Source organism: Nycticebus coucang, chromosome 22 (genome assembly GCF_027406575.1).
Source record: "Nycticebus coucang isolate mNycCou1 chromosome 22, mNycCou1.pri, whole genome shotgun sequence".
In the NCBI taxonomy this organism is placed as follows: domain Eukaryota; kingdom Metazoa; phylum Chordata; class Mammalia; order Primates; family Lorisidae; genus Nycticebus; species Nycticebus coucang.
In genome coordinates this window covers 19,503,989-19,519,628 of record NC_069801.1, presented here as the reverse complement: position 1 = coordinate 19,519,628, position 15,640 = coordinate 19,503,989, and the positions used below count along the sequence as shown (strand labels likewise).

General features: G+C 40.8%; 1 protein-coding gene across 1 annotated transcript in view; it reads right to left on the bottom strand.

Annotated features, from left to right (window-relative positions):
• MACO1 (macoilin 1) overlaps nucleotides 1–15,640 on the bottom strand; it is a 65,842-nt gene that overhangs the window by 10,272 nt on the left and 39,930 nt on the right. Inside the window, exons 7-9 of the mRNA XM_053576581.1 lie at nucleotides 4,967–5,125; nucleotides 3,491–3,673; nucleotides 506–626 (exon numbers count right to left, since the gene is read on the bottom strand). Of these exons, the coding sequence (XP_053432556.1) occupies nucleotides 506–626; nucleotides 3,491–3,673; nucleotides 4,967–5,125 (463 nt within the window). The remainder of the gene's footprint in view (nucleotides 1–505; nucleotides 627–3,490; nucleotides 3,674–4,966; nucleotides 5,126–15,640) is intronic.

Sequence of the window (15,640 nt, the reverse complement as noted above, 5' to 3'; positions counted from 1 at the left end):
ATGACATTAGTTTTAAATGTCAAATACTTGGCTATGCCATGCACAGCCCCCAAACCTGGCTATATGTGCAGCACTAGCTCCTTTCTTCATCATGCTCTGCTAAAAACCACAATGTGGAAGGCCCAGGATTATCCAGGAGGGTCAATTCCCTGTTAATGGACAGAGGGTGAAGGCTAAGAAGAGATGTGTAAATTCCGAAGGACACTAATCTGGCCTATAACCTGAAAAAGTTTAATGAATCTATGGGATGTCAAATCCTGTTTTGTGATTTGTCGAGGGGCTGTCAACATTTCTGGCTTGTATTAGAATCTGGCTACATTAAACATGACTTGAAATAAGTTGGTCAAGAGTACAGCTTCAGATATTTTCTGTCATACAGAGCTTTTCAGATCCAATGGGATTTTGTCTGTATCAAAAGCCATCATCTCCCCATTACAACACAAAGCAAAAGTCTAGCATGAAAGTAGAATTCACGTATGAGGGAAGTCTTTTTTCCCTCTATTACCTGGACTTTTAGTTCTAGTTCTCTGATCTGGTCTTCTTTCACCTTCATGTCCATCGTGAGCTTCTTGCCCTCTGCTTCTAGCTCTCTGATCCTATTCCGTAAGGTTTCGGTGCATTCTCCTCTTTAAAAAAAAAGAGAAGGAAATAAATGATTTGAAAAACTATAGGTTTACTTACATTGCAGGATTGCTATTTTTTTTACATCCAGGGTCTGTCAGGTTTTAGTTTTTGGCTCAGTCTATTTGTTCTAGTCTTTGATAATTTCAACAATGATCTAAAATAATTATCATTAGTGTTGAGTGTCTACGTGAGCCAGGAACTAAGCTAGGTATCTTACCCATACTATACCTTCTTCAATTCTAATAACAATCTGGCATATATTATACCATTTTCCAGATAAAAAAACTGAGGCTAGCTACATTGATAAAATACTAATCTAAGGTCACCTTGGTCTTAGGTCATAAGACTGCGATAAGAACTGAGGTTTTCTAGATTCTCAATCCGGTAAGCATCCCCCCAGGCCTTAGTGACTTGAGATGATGCATACAAAGCTATGCAAGATAGAACTGAACATGGGGTGGCTCCAGCAGTGGACAGTGAACAAAAATAATTTCTTACCCACTTTTGAGGGGCTAGTCATTGGGGATTTCACACTTCTTTAGTCACAAAAAAATAAACGGAGTATCAAGGGAGTGACATCAGGCGGATTCTCAGGGCTATAATAAGGGCGAGGTAAATGAGATGATGGCAATGGCCAGTCAAAGCTGCTAAACTGTTTGGGTTCTGAAATAGCCCCAAAAGGGAGGTCCAATGAGAGATTTATGCCCTGAGATTTACTTAAGAATAAAAATAGCAGCTTGGCGCCTGTGGCTCAAGAGGCTAAGGTGCCAGCCACATACACATGAGCTGGCGGGTTTGAATCCAGCCCGGGCCCGCCAAACAAGAATGATGGCTGCAACCAAAAAAATAGTGGGGCGTTGTGGTGGGTGCCTGTGGTCCCAACTACTTGGGAGGCGGAGGCAGGAGACACGCTTAAGCCCAGGAGTTGGAGGTTGCTGTGAGCTGTGATGCCACGGCACTCTACCCAAGGCGACAGCTTGAGGCTCTGTCTCAAAAAAAAAAAAAAAAAAAAAAAAAAAAGAATAAAAACAGCTCCCTGTATGGCAAATAAGAACCATCCAGGGATCCAACCAAAACAAAGCAGCTTACCTGGAAGCAAAAGGGATTTGCGGTGGACACCGAAACTAACCTCCTGATTCTTGGGCATTGAGGCAATGAATGGTATGGTTAAGGAACTGCTATACTTTCCTTGGTGGGATTAAAAAGAGGGTGGGGGTAGGTGCTGGATGAATTAAGAAGAGCAGCGGTCATACTAGATGACTGTTTAGGAAAATTTCCTGGGAGTGTAAATGTTTTGAAAATGCTTACACGTCTTTAAACAAACAACTCACATCCTAGGCAGGCTACTTAAGGGGCTTATAGGTCTACATGGATGCTGATGGGCCAAGTGAGCTCAGCCATCTGCTGTCTAGAGTCTTCTGGGGAAGGCAGGATCACCCAGAAGACGTTCTCAATTGCTGTTATAAAAAGGTGAGATGATTCACCAATTATTCTGTAAATGCCAGAACTCCCAAAGAAGAGTATTAATATGCCAAAGGTTGGCAAGTAAATTACTTGTTTAATACAACAGAGCAAAACTTAAGGGAGAATTACAGTTGAATTGTACCTACCATGTAGATATAAATTAGGATAGAAATGAAAAATGAAATAAATAATAATTTACACTCACTGTGTGTCTGCAAACCCATAACTGACCCCCATCATGCAGATGGACTTCTTTAATAATGAAAAAAAGTCAGAGAAAAAAAGTGATAAAAGTAGAAGCAAACAAAACAAAACTCTCAAAAAACAAAAACCAGGATGGGTGTGGTGGCCTGTAATCCTAGTACTCTGGGAGGCGGAGGTAGGAGGATCTCTTCAGCTCAGGAGTTCAAGACCAGCTGGAGCAAGAGCAAGATCCTATCTCCACTAAAAATAGCAAAATTAACCAAGCACTGCGGTAAGTACCTATAGTCTCAGCTACTCTAGAGGCTGAGGCAAGAGGATCACTTGAACCCAGGAGTTTGAGGTTGCTATGAGCTAGGCTAAGGCCATGGTACTCTAGCCTAGGTGACAGAGTGAGACTCTATCTCCAAACAAACAAAAGAACACACACACAAAAAAACAACAAAATGAAACCACCCTTCCCAAAAGGCTCTTAACCATCTTCTTTCCTTGCTGGAATTGAGGTGGCAGGTATTTATTAGTTTTGGAGATACCTGCATGTTGGAATACTTTTCAATGGCATAGGAGGTAGTCCTCAATTTTCATTTCCCCACCAACTTAATGCTATCTAATAGAGACTTATGTTTCACTTTTTTTCCCACTTCAATCTGGCAGTTTGCTGATATCCAAAAAAAGACACGAGCAGTCAGTAAACAGTGCTTAGGCTGCCAAAATTTTATGTTTCTTACATTTTGAGAAAATAAGAAATTTCTAAAAACTCCAGAAACACACACACCTAAGAGTAGAAAACAATGACAGCTCTCTAGAGCAGTGGTTCTCAACCTTCCTAATGCACGGCCCTTTAATACAGTTCCTGTGGGTCGCAACCCACAGGTTGAGAACTGCTGCTCTAGAGGGACCTAAATTCCAGATGAAATGACTCAAAGTATTTAGTAATCATCTTAACAGAAAGTGACTGGAAACCCTTTTACTTTGGTGATTCTCTCACCCCATTTTACAGGTGAGGTTGCTGAAGGATGAAGCTGTAAGACAGCATAAGCTTGCAGAAATGGAGTTTAAACCAGCTAATAAAACAGCACTTAAAAGCAATCCATCCATGCATGATTGTTACATGTCCAATCCTGCCCAAGGCATCAAATTCCCACATCTGTCTTGGTACAAGGAATGCCAACCTTTGAACACTCAGGTGACACGGACACACCTTGAAGCAGCAGCAAAGGCAACAGCTCGAGCAGCAGTGGCTTCTTCTAACTTCTTCCTTTTCTTCTCCTCCATTAATTGCTTTTCTACAAAACTTCGGGCTTCCTGCTCAGCTTTTAGCTTTTTCTCCAACTGGCTGATATTCTGTTTGTCTTTTTGCTTCATCTGCACGGCATTATGTAACCTATATGGAAATGATTGTCATATGGAGTCTTATAATTAGAAATGCCCACTGTCAATCTTGAGAAACATGACTACTCTTTCTCACTTTAAGGCCAAGTAAACAGGAGGCTAAACAGAAACCCTAAGTTATCAACTCCCAGAATGTCCAAGTAAAACATTGCTATTATTCTTAAATAATTCCTAAGCACCAATAAACAAGCTGACCTATAAGGCCGAGAATCATACCTAGCCTCTCTGCTCTATTGTTAAGTGATCTACAAAAGGTATTCCAGAAAACAAATTTCTTACAGAGAGGAAAATAATTGTAGAACTACTTCTAATGCCCCTTCAGGAACTTCATTTCAACTAAAGAACCACTGATGGAACAGCCCTGCCAAGCTGAGATGAGGGGTGGGAGGGCCATAGCTTTTCTTTTCCTGAATACAATTATGCTGCAGCCTATGCAGCCTTTCCTTTTCAGCTGCAGGATGTTGACCTCTTGGTTAGAGTCACAGGATGCTGAATTTCACCTAGAAAATTCAGCTATATTCCCTGTCTACCACCATCCGCCCTCCCCCCGCAAACCAGCTTTTCCTGTCAACATGAAATGAACTTATTATTAGGCTCTTCTGTGTATCAATGTTACGATCGCCACAAATGTTGGTCAGAAGCAATGGGAGGTTGTTTGCCCGTAATGCTTTAGCTTTTGGCTACATTCCCGAAAACTGTGAACTCCTAAGTCAATGGGGAAAGCCCAGAGCCTATGATAGTAATCACTACCACACACATTGCTTGGATGTTTTTAAAAAAGGACAGACTCACATTGAATCAAGAAGTCATTCCAGAATGAATTAATAGAAAGCTTAAAGAATTTACACAGAACAGCTGGGTTTTTGCCTACTCTTCAAATAAAATTATTCAGAAGTTTAATGCCATTTTTCAGTTTTGGAAATCAAAGTAAATTTAGCCTAATCCTCTGGAAGCTTTCATTCAAAGAAACAAGGTTTTCAAATTGTAGCAGAAATGCTTGTCAATTTTATTTTTATTATCATAAATGCTTAATAGCCGTTTAAAATTACGAAGTTATTTAATGAGAGAAGACAAAATAGTAAATTGTTTTGTTACAATTAAATACGTTTTTGTAGATTTCACAAACATGTTGACTATCTGGTACTAAGTCAAACATTTCAAACATTTTATTTAAAAACCTCTCAGTTAGATCTCTGTCACCACGAATCTTGGGCTCCAATCCTCGGAAACGTGAGAGACAGTGAAGCTGCCAGGCTCACACCAAAGGCCGGAAAGGTGCACGTACTTGTTCTGCAGCAGCTCGTTCTCCTGCCGGAGCTGGCCCATTTCTGAGCGGATCCCTCGCTCAGTGCTTGAGAGGGAGCTGATCTGACTGCGGAGCTCTTGTTCCACTTGCCTGCTGGCCTGTAGGTCAGCCTTTAACTTTTTAATGTCTTGTTCCAGCCTAGGAGAAGGAGAAACACAGCATTTTCACCTAGGAGAGGGCACCCGCATGGCTGTGAGAGACACGGCTGAAGGCCCGGGCTGCTGGGCGGATGGCAGAGGGCCCTGCTGGCAGCTCTTGCCATCATGAGGACTCCTGTCTGCAATCGGCTTAATTTTATTGAGTGATTCCACTGGATCCCCACTCTTCCTACTAGGGTGTAATTTTCAGTTTCCCCCAAATGTGTGTGAACACTAACAGGTGTTCCTGAGGCTCTGAGCTGCTGATAAAGGAGGAGGAGGAGGAGGCAGAGAGTGGCTGAAGACAAAGGTTCCCTTTACCCTGGGGACTTTTTCACACCCTCAGCAAGGGAAATATATTCAAACAACTCGCTCATGACCCATGACTTGCTTTGAGATATTCTCATAGATCAGAATTTACTGTCTGAGATTCCCTCCAACCATGGACCAAGAAGAGCGAAGTATCTAGGACAACCTGAAATTGCTACTAAATGATGTTCATACTTCTCTTAATTGTTGTAGAAGAGCTCATTAGATTCATCAACAATGAAAAAGGAAGCTCTGAGAATCATAAAAAAAGTCAAGAGCTGGAGGTTGCTGTGAGTCCTGTGACATCATGGCACTCTACCAAGGGTGGTAAAGTGAGACTCTGTCTCTACAAAAATAAAATAAAAAAAAAACTCCCACCAGTGAACTAAAGCCAATCTTTTTGCCTCAGTTCCTTACTCCTGTTTCATATAGTCTGTTTACTACAATAATAGTTACATTTTAAGTGATTATGTATCAGGGGACCTACACATACCACTTAAAATGAAAGGATTACTACTACATATATGTATGTGCAATACTGACGAGGGTAAACAAAGAGTGTAAAATCAAGTCTCTTTCTTTGTGGGAGGACTTTACAGTTTCCCTAGAGGCCAGGAAATAATTAAAATGACGAAACAATAATGTAAGAAAGACCATGATTAAATACATGCCAGAAAGAATAATAATAACAGCTACTATTAAATGAGAATTTATATGCCAAACACAATTCTACAGAGTTTAACAATATGAGCGTATTTAATCCACAACTCTTATATCATTCAAACTCTGGGCCAAGTACAATTATTATTCCCATTTTTATAGATGAAGAGCTCTGAGCTAGGAAAGGTTGCAGCCCAACCCGGAACCTATCACAGTGATCAACATTTACTCCATATACATTGGTGGACTTCCCTTAGGAAACCAAATAGCAGCTTTATCTACCCATTTACCTTTAGGCAACTTAAAAAAAAATCTCAAAAATCCCAAATTACAAAACACCGATGGTCACCTTGCTGGTGCACTGGCCAGCCCTCTGGCCAGTGCCTGAGAGATGCCCTAGAAACCTTGTGTTCTAGAATGCCGCTGGCTTCTCCTGACACGGTTTGCTCTCCAGGGAAGGGTCACAAGTCGGCATCACACTATCCTTTCCCTGTTGCTAGGGTTATTCCAGTTGAATGTACTCTGGGAGCCACTCTGAACAATTACAGCTGGCATTTATACCATTGCCACTCTGTCTCTCAATTGCCCGAAGTCACCCAATGAATATATTCCAAAAAAGGTCGATGCTGTCAGGTTATCCCATTAAGAAGCTAGGGTGAAAAACGTGTTAGGTAATTCATCTTTCCTGAGAAGCTGATTTCACAGTCTGAAGACTGCATTTTTAGTAGCACAGGTGAGTTTTTGGATGAGTATAGTGACTAAGCATGGTTTATTATTAGAAAGGAGGGCGGAAAGAGTGTAAGGTTGTGGTCTAGACTCAGCTCTGGTGCTAACTCTATGACCCTGGCCGGGCAAGGCTTGTGATTTTTCAGGCCTCAGTTTCCTCCTCCAGGCTGATGCTCTCGAAAGGCCCTCCAAGTCTGGTCTCAGATTTCCAAGCATGACACATTTTCAGATGGCTCCTGATGTGCTTCTTTAGATTAGCAAACTAAGCCTCATCATATGCAGATGCACAGGAGTCAGGTTGCACACATCCACTGGGTGCCAGCTGCGGCAAAACCCAAAACCCATACCACAATTGGGAATGAAAGAAAAATTAAATCTGCAGAGGCTTGATGTCACTAATTTTGCTATTTATTGCCTTCTTTCATTTCTTAATTTTTGAAAGCCAATTTTCCTATCGTAAGCTAAGAATAACAATGTTGGGGCTGGGCACCTGGGCTCACTCTGGGATGCCAAGGCAGGTAAACTGTTTGAGCTCAGAGTTGAAGACCAGCCTGAGCAAGAGTGAAACCCCATCTCTACTAAAAACAGAAAAATAAGCTGGTGTCATGGCAGGGACCTGTAGTCTAAGCTACTGGTGAGTCTGAGGCAAGAAGGATTACTTGAGCCCAAGAGTTTGTGATTACAGTGAGTTATGATGCCACAACACCCTACCCAGAGTGAGACTCTGTCTAAAAACAAAAAAGAGTGTTTATTCTGAGTGAAATTTCAGTGTTTCTTGAAAACTGTAAAAATAAGGGGAATGTAGCTATGAGACCAAAAAGTGAAAAATCTAGAGTATAACTTTTGGAGACTGCAGAATGCAGTCTGCATGAAATATTTATGTTGTAAATAACAAATATGTTATGTGCAACTTTTAATAAAAATTTTGTCAAGGACAAATACCAACACAATACAACAAAAAATAAAAAGAGTATGTTCACTCTGTGCAAACTCAAAAATTATACATTTAAGAACTGTGCACTGGCTCGGCACCTGTGGCTCAAGTGGCTAAGGCACCAGCCACATACACCAGAGCTGGGGGGTTTAAATCCAGCCTGGGCCTGCCAAACAACAATGACAACTGCAACCAAAAAATAGCTGGGCATTGTGGCGAGTGCCTGTGGTCCCAGCTACTTGGGAGGCTGAGGCAAGAGAATCACTTAAGCCCAGGAGTATGAGGTTGCTGACAGCTATAATGCCACAGCACTCTACCCAGGGGGCCAGCTGGAGGCTCTGTCTCAAAAAAAAAAGAATTGTGCACTATTGTGCATGTGAGTTATACTTCAATAAAAAAAAGGTTTATTTTAAAAAGTAACAATCTCATAAGACACAGAACTAAAATGCTTCAGGATTTTCTTAACTGCTACCATTAATTTTGCAAAACTATGAATTATTATTTTCTAAACTGTTGCAGCAAATCTATGAGTTAATACCAGCATTTCCAACTTAAGAAATATTGCTCTATAAAGAACACTGCCCAATGAAATGGTAAGATCACTTAAAGTGCTAAGTGGCAAAATTCTCAGCTTTAAAAATTTATGATGGGTCATTTTTCAATGGCTCTCTACAGAAAGCATTAGTTTTACCTTGAATGTCCACTATATATTTTAACTCTTTACTAAGGTAGGTGACAAAATGGTTTACAATTCCAGATTGAATTTATAGTTTGCAAAAGTGACACCTACTTAGCACCAAAAATAAACAAAAAAGTATAAAGATCAAAAATGTAAATAACTCATATGAAAAAAGAAAAGAAAAGAAATGTAAATAACTCACAATCTTCTTATCCAAACAGAACCACTCACTATTCACATTTGGTGTGCTTGTTTTCTGTATGTCTTTTTTTCTATTTCTTTACATATGTAAACTTAATAGTGCTAAGAGCAGGCCCCACATATAGGTTACATATCATAAGCACCTTCTCATATTACAGCAATCCTTCATAAACAATTAATTGCTGCATAACATTCCATTGTATGGATATACTATAAAATCTTATTCTCTAAGATATATGTCATATACCTTGATTTTTGTATTTGCCCGACAGAAAACTTATGCCATGAGTTTTATTTATTATTATTGTTATTATTTTTTAATTGAGATAAGAGTCTTACTTTGTCACCTTGGTAGAGTGTCATGGCATCATAGCTCACAGCAACCTCAAACTCTTGGGCTCAAGTGATTCTCTTGCCTCAGCCTCCCTAGTAGCTGGGACTACAGGCGCCCGCCACAACGCCTGGCTATTTTTTGTTGTTTGTTTGTTTAGCACGCCCGGGTCAAGTTCAAACCCATTAGCCCCAGAGCATATGGCCAGAGCCCTAACCAATGAGCTACAGGTGCCCAGCCATGCCATGAGTTTTAAAAGAATTATGTGAATTAGTAAATTAAACTGAATTAAGCAAGTCAGTGCTAGAGACATTTATTAAATAGATAACTACTATTTGACTTAATGGCATACTTAACCCTTTGGTGTCGAAGTTCAATACTTCTGGGTAAAATACAGATATACAATTCATTAGTGTGAAGTATGAAGTTGTTTTGATTAAATGGTGTTAAAAGGTTAATGCAAAATCTTTAAATGTATTCATGAGATTTTACTAAAATGTCATTAGCTTAACCTAAATTAGAAGCAAGTGGCCAGAAAGGCATAAATAACAGTTTAACAAATCTAATTTTAGTAAATAGTGATAGAACAGAGGAAAAAAAATAACCCACAACCTCAGACCCCTATTATCAGAGCTAAGTCTCACTCTTCCCTAAACTAAGGGAACTTTTGTCCAGAAGAGGTACAACAGCATAGAAAAAAAAAAAAAATCGGGCCAGACACATCTTAACCAAACTTTAGTAAGGCTTAGCCAGGAAATAAATGTACTTCCTGTTTGCCCAACTCCTGTGGAATCAGTTTTCATACTTACGAAGGCCTGCCCAATGGCATTGCCATGTTGGACAGAGGGCCCATAGCAAAGCTGGAGTTTGTGTACAATTAGAATGTCCATTTTTGCCCAACTGTACAATTTCCAGGGTCCTAACTGATACATATTAGGTCCAGGCATCTTTCCTATCCACTTTACTGATAAGTTTTCTGAACTTATAGGCAAGAACTGGGGCCCATCTGCAGCAGCAATTTCTCAGGTCCCCAAGTCAGACACCAGGCTGACTTCAAAGCAACACTGTCAAATTGAGGATCTCTTTTACCCACTCCAAACCTTAACTACATCTCACCTTCTCCCTAATCCTACCCAACTAAGGTAATCTGTAATGTCAGTGACTGACTATTTAATTTTGCTGAGTATAGTGATACGTCCCCGTGGTCCCAGCTATTCGGGGGGCTGAGGCAGGAGGAAGGCGAAGCCCAGGATTTGAGGCTGCAGCACTCTATGATTGTGCCTGTGAACAGCTGATGTACTCCAGCCTAGGCAGCAGAGCGAGACTTTTCTCTAAAAAATAAATTATTTAATTTTAAGAGGAAAAGAGTCATTTTAATAAAGGGTAATCTAAATGCTAGCCTTTCAGGCAGGCTAAACAGGAAAAACATCTTTGCATATCCGCAAGAAAACCTGGTAATAAAACAAAGTACAGTATTCAAGTGTCAGCTTTTAGTTAAAATGGGTGTTGTTTTCAAGTATCTGAAAAAGCAGGGAGGTACTATGTCTAATGTTTGTAATTCTTATTTTTTTGAGAATTACTTGAACTATAGCCCACACCTCTATGACTTAACTGAAAGTTCAAAAGTCTGCAGAGGCTACTGCCAATAACTTCATGGTTTTATAAAGCCTGACTGTGGCTTTATGAGGCCTGACTAGTGGTTGAGGGGGTTTAAGGCATCAGGGCAGTAAATTTCCCCAGGAAGCAAGTCCTGTGGAAAAGAGGCAGACTTTGTTTTAGCCAGAACTTCACCTAGGAGTGACTAGGAGTCACAGCCCATACTCATTCCAAAAATCCACCTGAGTATATACCTCTGTGAGTTGCTGGCTGGGTCCCAAGAGTTCATGGGGACAATGAGGAGCTTTGGCTTTCTTGGTTACCTCTGAACTGTAAGAGTGTGTGACAGAGTGACAGAGATACTCTAGGCTCTACAACACAGAACGTGCCCTGCTGCTTGTTCTGTTAAGAGATGAGGCTTCAGAAAGTCATCTCCAAGTTACAGGGTTTGCTCACAAATCCTCACACCAGCCCAAATGGCTCACTTCTGGTTTTCAGACATATTCTGCCTATACTAACTATCCCTTTGGGAGGAATGGCCTCCAGTTTTCAATCTCATTCTTCAAAGCACAGTTAAAAAAACAACAAAAATTTTAAAAACTTTCCAGGATGAGGCACCCAAAGTTCCTGGTTGGTGCTTCACGTCTGGCACTAAACCACTGTCTTGGGCTGAGGTTTTTGTTGTTGTTCTGGTGTTCAATCTTTTCTTGTGGATGTATCTTAATTCTAACAAGACTGTAAGTTATCTGAAGCCAGGAACTGATTGTGCAATAAAAATTAAAAGCAAGTGCCTGTGGCTCAGTGAGTAGGGCGCTGGCCCCATATGCCGAGGGTGGCGGGTTCAAACCCAGCCCTGGCCAAACTGCAACAAAAAAATAGCCGGGCGTTGTGGCGGGTGCCTGTAGTCCTAGCTACTCGGGAGGCTGAGGCAGGAGAATCGCCTAAGCCCAGGAGTTGGAGGTTGCTGTGAGCTGTGTGATGCCACGGCACTCTACCGAGGGCAATAAAGTGAAACTCTGTCTCTACAAAAAAAAAAAAAAAAAAAAAGCTGGGCCTTTATTTTTAAAGTTTCTTCAATCCTCATAGATCATTTCACTAATCCTTACTTTATGTCCATTTCCTCAGTGCTTAGAATAGAACAGGGTCAGTGTTAAGACACAGGAGACTCTGGAAACAGCCCGTCTATAGCAGGCCATCATATTTTTAATTTAAATAGTGGCTGAAGGAGACAGAGGTAAATGGGCATTTGCTTATGAAGAAGGCAGGTGCACATGAAAAGAATGCAACTGCTTCATCTTGATAAAGACCTAATTCCATTAGGAGTTTCTCTGGTATACATTAATCATATAAGACGAGACTTATTTAGGGACCACACAGCTGTCTGTGCAGAAAGCTGAGCTCATAAATCAAAGCTCTGTCCCCAGAAGAAATGCCAATTACTCTCTGTGCCAACTCCTTCCTCCACCCATTCACCCCAACAGGACAGGCAGCATTCACAGAAAAATGTATCCTAATACAAGTGGATGTATCCTGTACTGAGGGAAGCTGCTCCTGTATAGTCTATAACATGAACCACAGCTTTGGAATACCAACATGGAGCTGCCTCAGGTCTCACTGTGGTAGCTACAACTGCTTACCAGGCACAGTTTTCCAAAAATAAACAACAGCTTGATGACCTGATTACTAAGTGAAACCATATTACCAAGTACCTTATGTCTCTGTTCCATAATATGTCAACAAAAGGCAAGCACATTAATGTTTTTTAAGGAATGCAAGAGAGACAGAAATGAATTCTGGAGTCTTTCACACACATAACTGGTCATTTAGGGACGTAGGGTATTGACTTCTTGAAGTTCTTTACAAAAGAAGCTATGAGTGCCAACGACTAGTATTTTTAATAAGGTCCTTAAAGGAATATGGTCAGATTTGATAGTTTGTATCAAAACTCTTTAAAATGTTCAGATCCGTTGACAAAGCAATTGGAGATACACAAAGATTTATGTAAAAGCATGTTTGCTGTAATAAGTAAATCAGAAGCACTTAAATATTCAACAGAACATTGCTAAATAAATTACAGTATATTCATGTACCAGACAGCCGTTGAAATATTAAATGACCTGGGAGAATGCTCATGATACAGTCAGTGAAGAACACAAGTTACAAAACATTATACAGAGTGTGAGCTCAGTTTTGTAAAAAGAACAGTGCAAAAGAAAAAAATGTTGAGAGGATACATGTTAAACAGTGGTTATTTCAACATCTTTAAAATCAGATATAATAAATATGCGTTATCTTACTTTAAACATTTTTTTTTTTTTGTAGAGACAGAGTCTCACTTTATGGCCCTCGGTAGAGTGCCATGGCCTCACACAGCTCACAGCAACCTCCGACTTCTGGGCTTAAGCGATTCTCTTGCCTCAGCCTCCCAAGTAGCTGGGACTACAGGTACCCGCCACAACACCCGGCTATTTTTTTGTTGCAGTTTGGCCGGGGCCGGGTTTGAACCCGCCACCCTCGGTATATGGGGCCGGCACCTTACCGACTGAGCCACAGGTGCCGCCCTACTTTAAACATCTTAATTATCATTTGATAATTTTAAAAGAAGAGGCTATTACCTGCCTCCCAGGCTGTTCAGTGTTCACTCCTACTTTTGGATCTGCTCATGTCATAGACAACTGTCAGAATAACTTGAAAGCCTTAGAGAAAACCCAACAGTTACTTTATAAACTTTTTATGTCACTCCAAAGAAAAGGAACTTGACTTTTGGAGAATGCCTCATTTTCTAAACCTACATCAACTACTTCCTATTCATCGGGTTTTTTTTTTCCTTAAACAAGAGTAATTTATTTTCTCATAGTTAGGGAGACTAGTTCAAGACCAAGGTGCCAGCAGGGTCAGTTTCTAGGGAAAGCTCTCTCTCTGGCTTACAGACAGTACCTTACAGTTCGCCAGTTTCTATCAAAACGATAGTTTTTCTAACTAGATGTGGTAGCTGGGGCTTATTGTCTCATTCTGGCTCTCTCTGGAAAGAACTCTCAGCTATGTAGACTGGCCACAGGAGAACAGGCATTACTCTGACATTAAGTTTCACCGTATCACATATATTATAAGAGGGAGTGCTACAAAATCCAGATTCTAAACCAGCATACCTGTGAAGTCTTAAAAACCAGGGCCCAAATCCTTACTTTTGGTATATCTTGACATGAAAAGTTACCAGCCTTGGACATAGGCAGCCCAAGCAGCTCTCTGTACTGTCTGGTTTGAGAAATGCCAGAAGTCCCAAAACCATCCTTCTTATCAAAAGACTTTTCTAAGTGATGCGAAAGACTAACAGATGTGGGAATTCAACAGTAAAAAAGGTAGTCTTTGGTTCTGGAGAGGCATTTGTCAACATGGGCTATTTTTCAGGAACACAGGAAACTGAAGGTGAGGTAATGATAAAAAGGACCCGTTAATAAATGGCAGATTAGGGCAGTGCCTGTGGCTCAATGGGTAGGGTGCTGGCCCCATATTCTGAAGGTGGTGGGTTCGAACCTGGCCCTAGCCAAACTGCTACAAAAAAATAGCTGGGCGTTGTAGTGGGTGCCTGTAGTCCCAGCTACTCGGGAGGCTAAGCAAGAGAATCGCCTAAACCCAAGGGTTAGAGGTTGCTGTGAGCTGTGATGCCACAGCACTCTACTGGGGGTGACAAAGTGAGACTCTATCTCTAAAAAATAAATAAATAAATAAATGGCAGATTAGATCATGGGATTTATTAGATATCCCTACTAGAAAAGTCTTTGCTATAGGATAGTCAAATTTTAACTGGTGTAGTAAGGGGGCAAGAGGGAGCAAAAGTTAAGTAACCAAAGTTACAAACTGGTAAGCCAATCTTGGCCCATAAATATGTTTGATCCTCCTTCCCATGATACTAAAAAATGTTTTTTAACTGGGAGATTTCACATAAATATATCTATTTTCAGCATCTCTTTAATATATTGGCCCTACAATCGACATGGCAACAACTGGCTATCTCCTTTGGAAGGGATCTCTAACTCCTGGGTGTCAGGCACAATACCGAATACAAAAATGACAACACTGGACCCCAGAACGTTCACTCCAGAGTGTCAACTTCTGTGCTCTATCCTGCTCCTCTAGGAATCTGAGTCTGCAGAACTTGCTCTGGAGCCTTGCGGGGGAGGAAGGGGAGGGTGGAGTAAGGGTCTTTTCCAGTTTTATTATTTCCTGTTTCTGTTTTTAATTTATTGTAACACTCTAACAAGAAAGGTAAAATGTACCTTATGATAGAAGAGAGTTGTCATTCTTCCTATAAAAAAGAAACCAAAACTTGTTTTAATCCTGAGAGTCCCAGCTGGCTAGAAGAAAAGGTTTAAGAGATCCCTAAGAGATTTGCAAAGACTAAAATATACCCACACTGGCTAGCGAAATGTCTAAATATAGGCAGTCTCTGAGTTACAAACATCTGACTTACATACAACTTAGACTTAAAAATGGAGGCTATTAGGGCTGGGCATGGTGGCTCACACCTGTAATCTTAGCACTCTGGGAGGCCGAGGCAGATAATCCCTTGAGCTCAGGAGTTCAAGACCAGCCTGAGCAAGAGTGAGATCCCATTTCTGCTAAAAAATAGAAACGAAAAAGAAAAAAAACAAAAAACTAGCCGTGGGCAGCGCCTGTGGCTCAAGGAGTAGGGCGCTGGTCCCATATGCCGGAGGTGGCGGGTTCAAACCCAGCCCCAGCCAAAAACCACAAAAAAAAAAAAAAAAAAAACTAGCCGGGAGTAGTGGTTCATGCCTGTAGTCCCAGCTACTGGGGAGGCTGAGGCAGGAGGATTTGCTCAAGCCCAAGAGTTGAGGTTGCTGTGAGCTGTGATGATGCCATAGCACTCTACCTAGGGTGACAGAAAGAGACTGTCTCAAAAAATAAAAACAAACAAACAAATAATAAATAAAAATAAATAAAAACAAAAACAAAATGAAAACAAAACAGAGGCCATTATGTAAGTCCCCAAATTACAAAGATCCAACTGGTATGTGACTCACACTTCCGAACACGGGCTATTAAAGATAGTAGATAAATA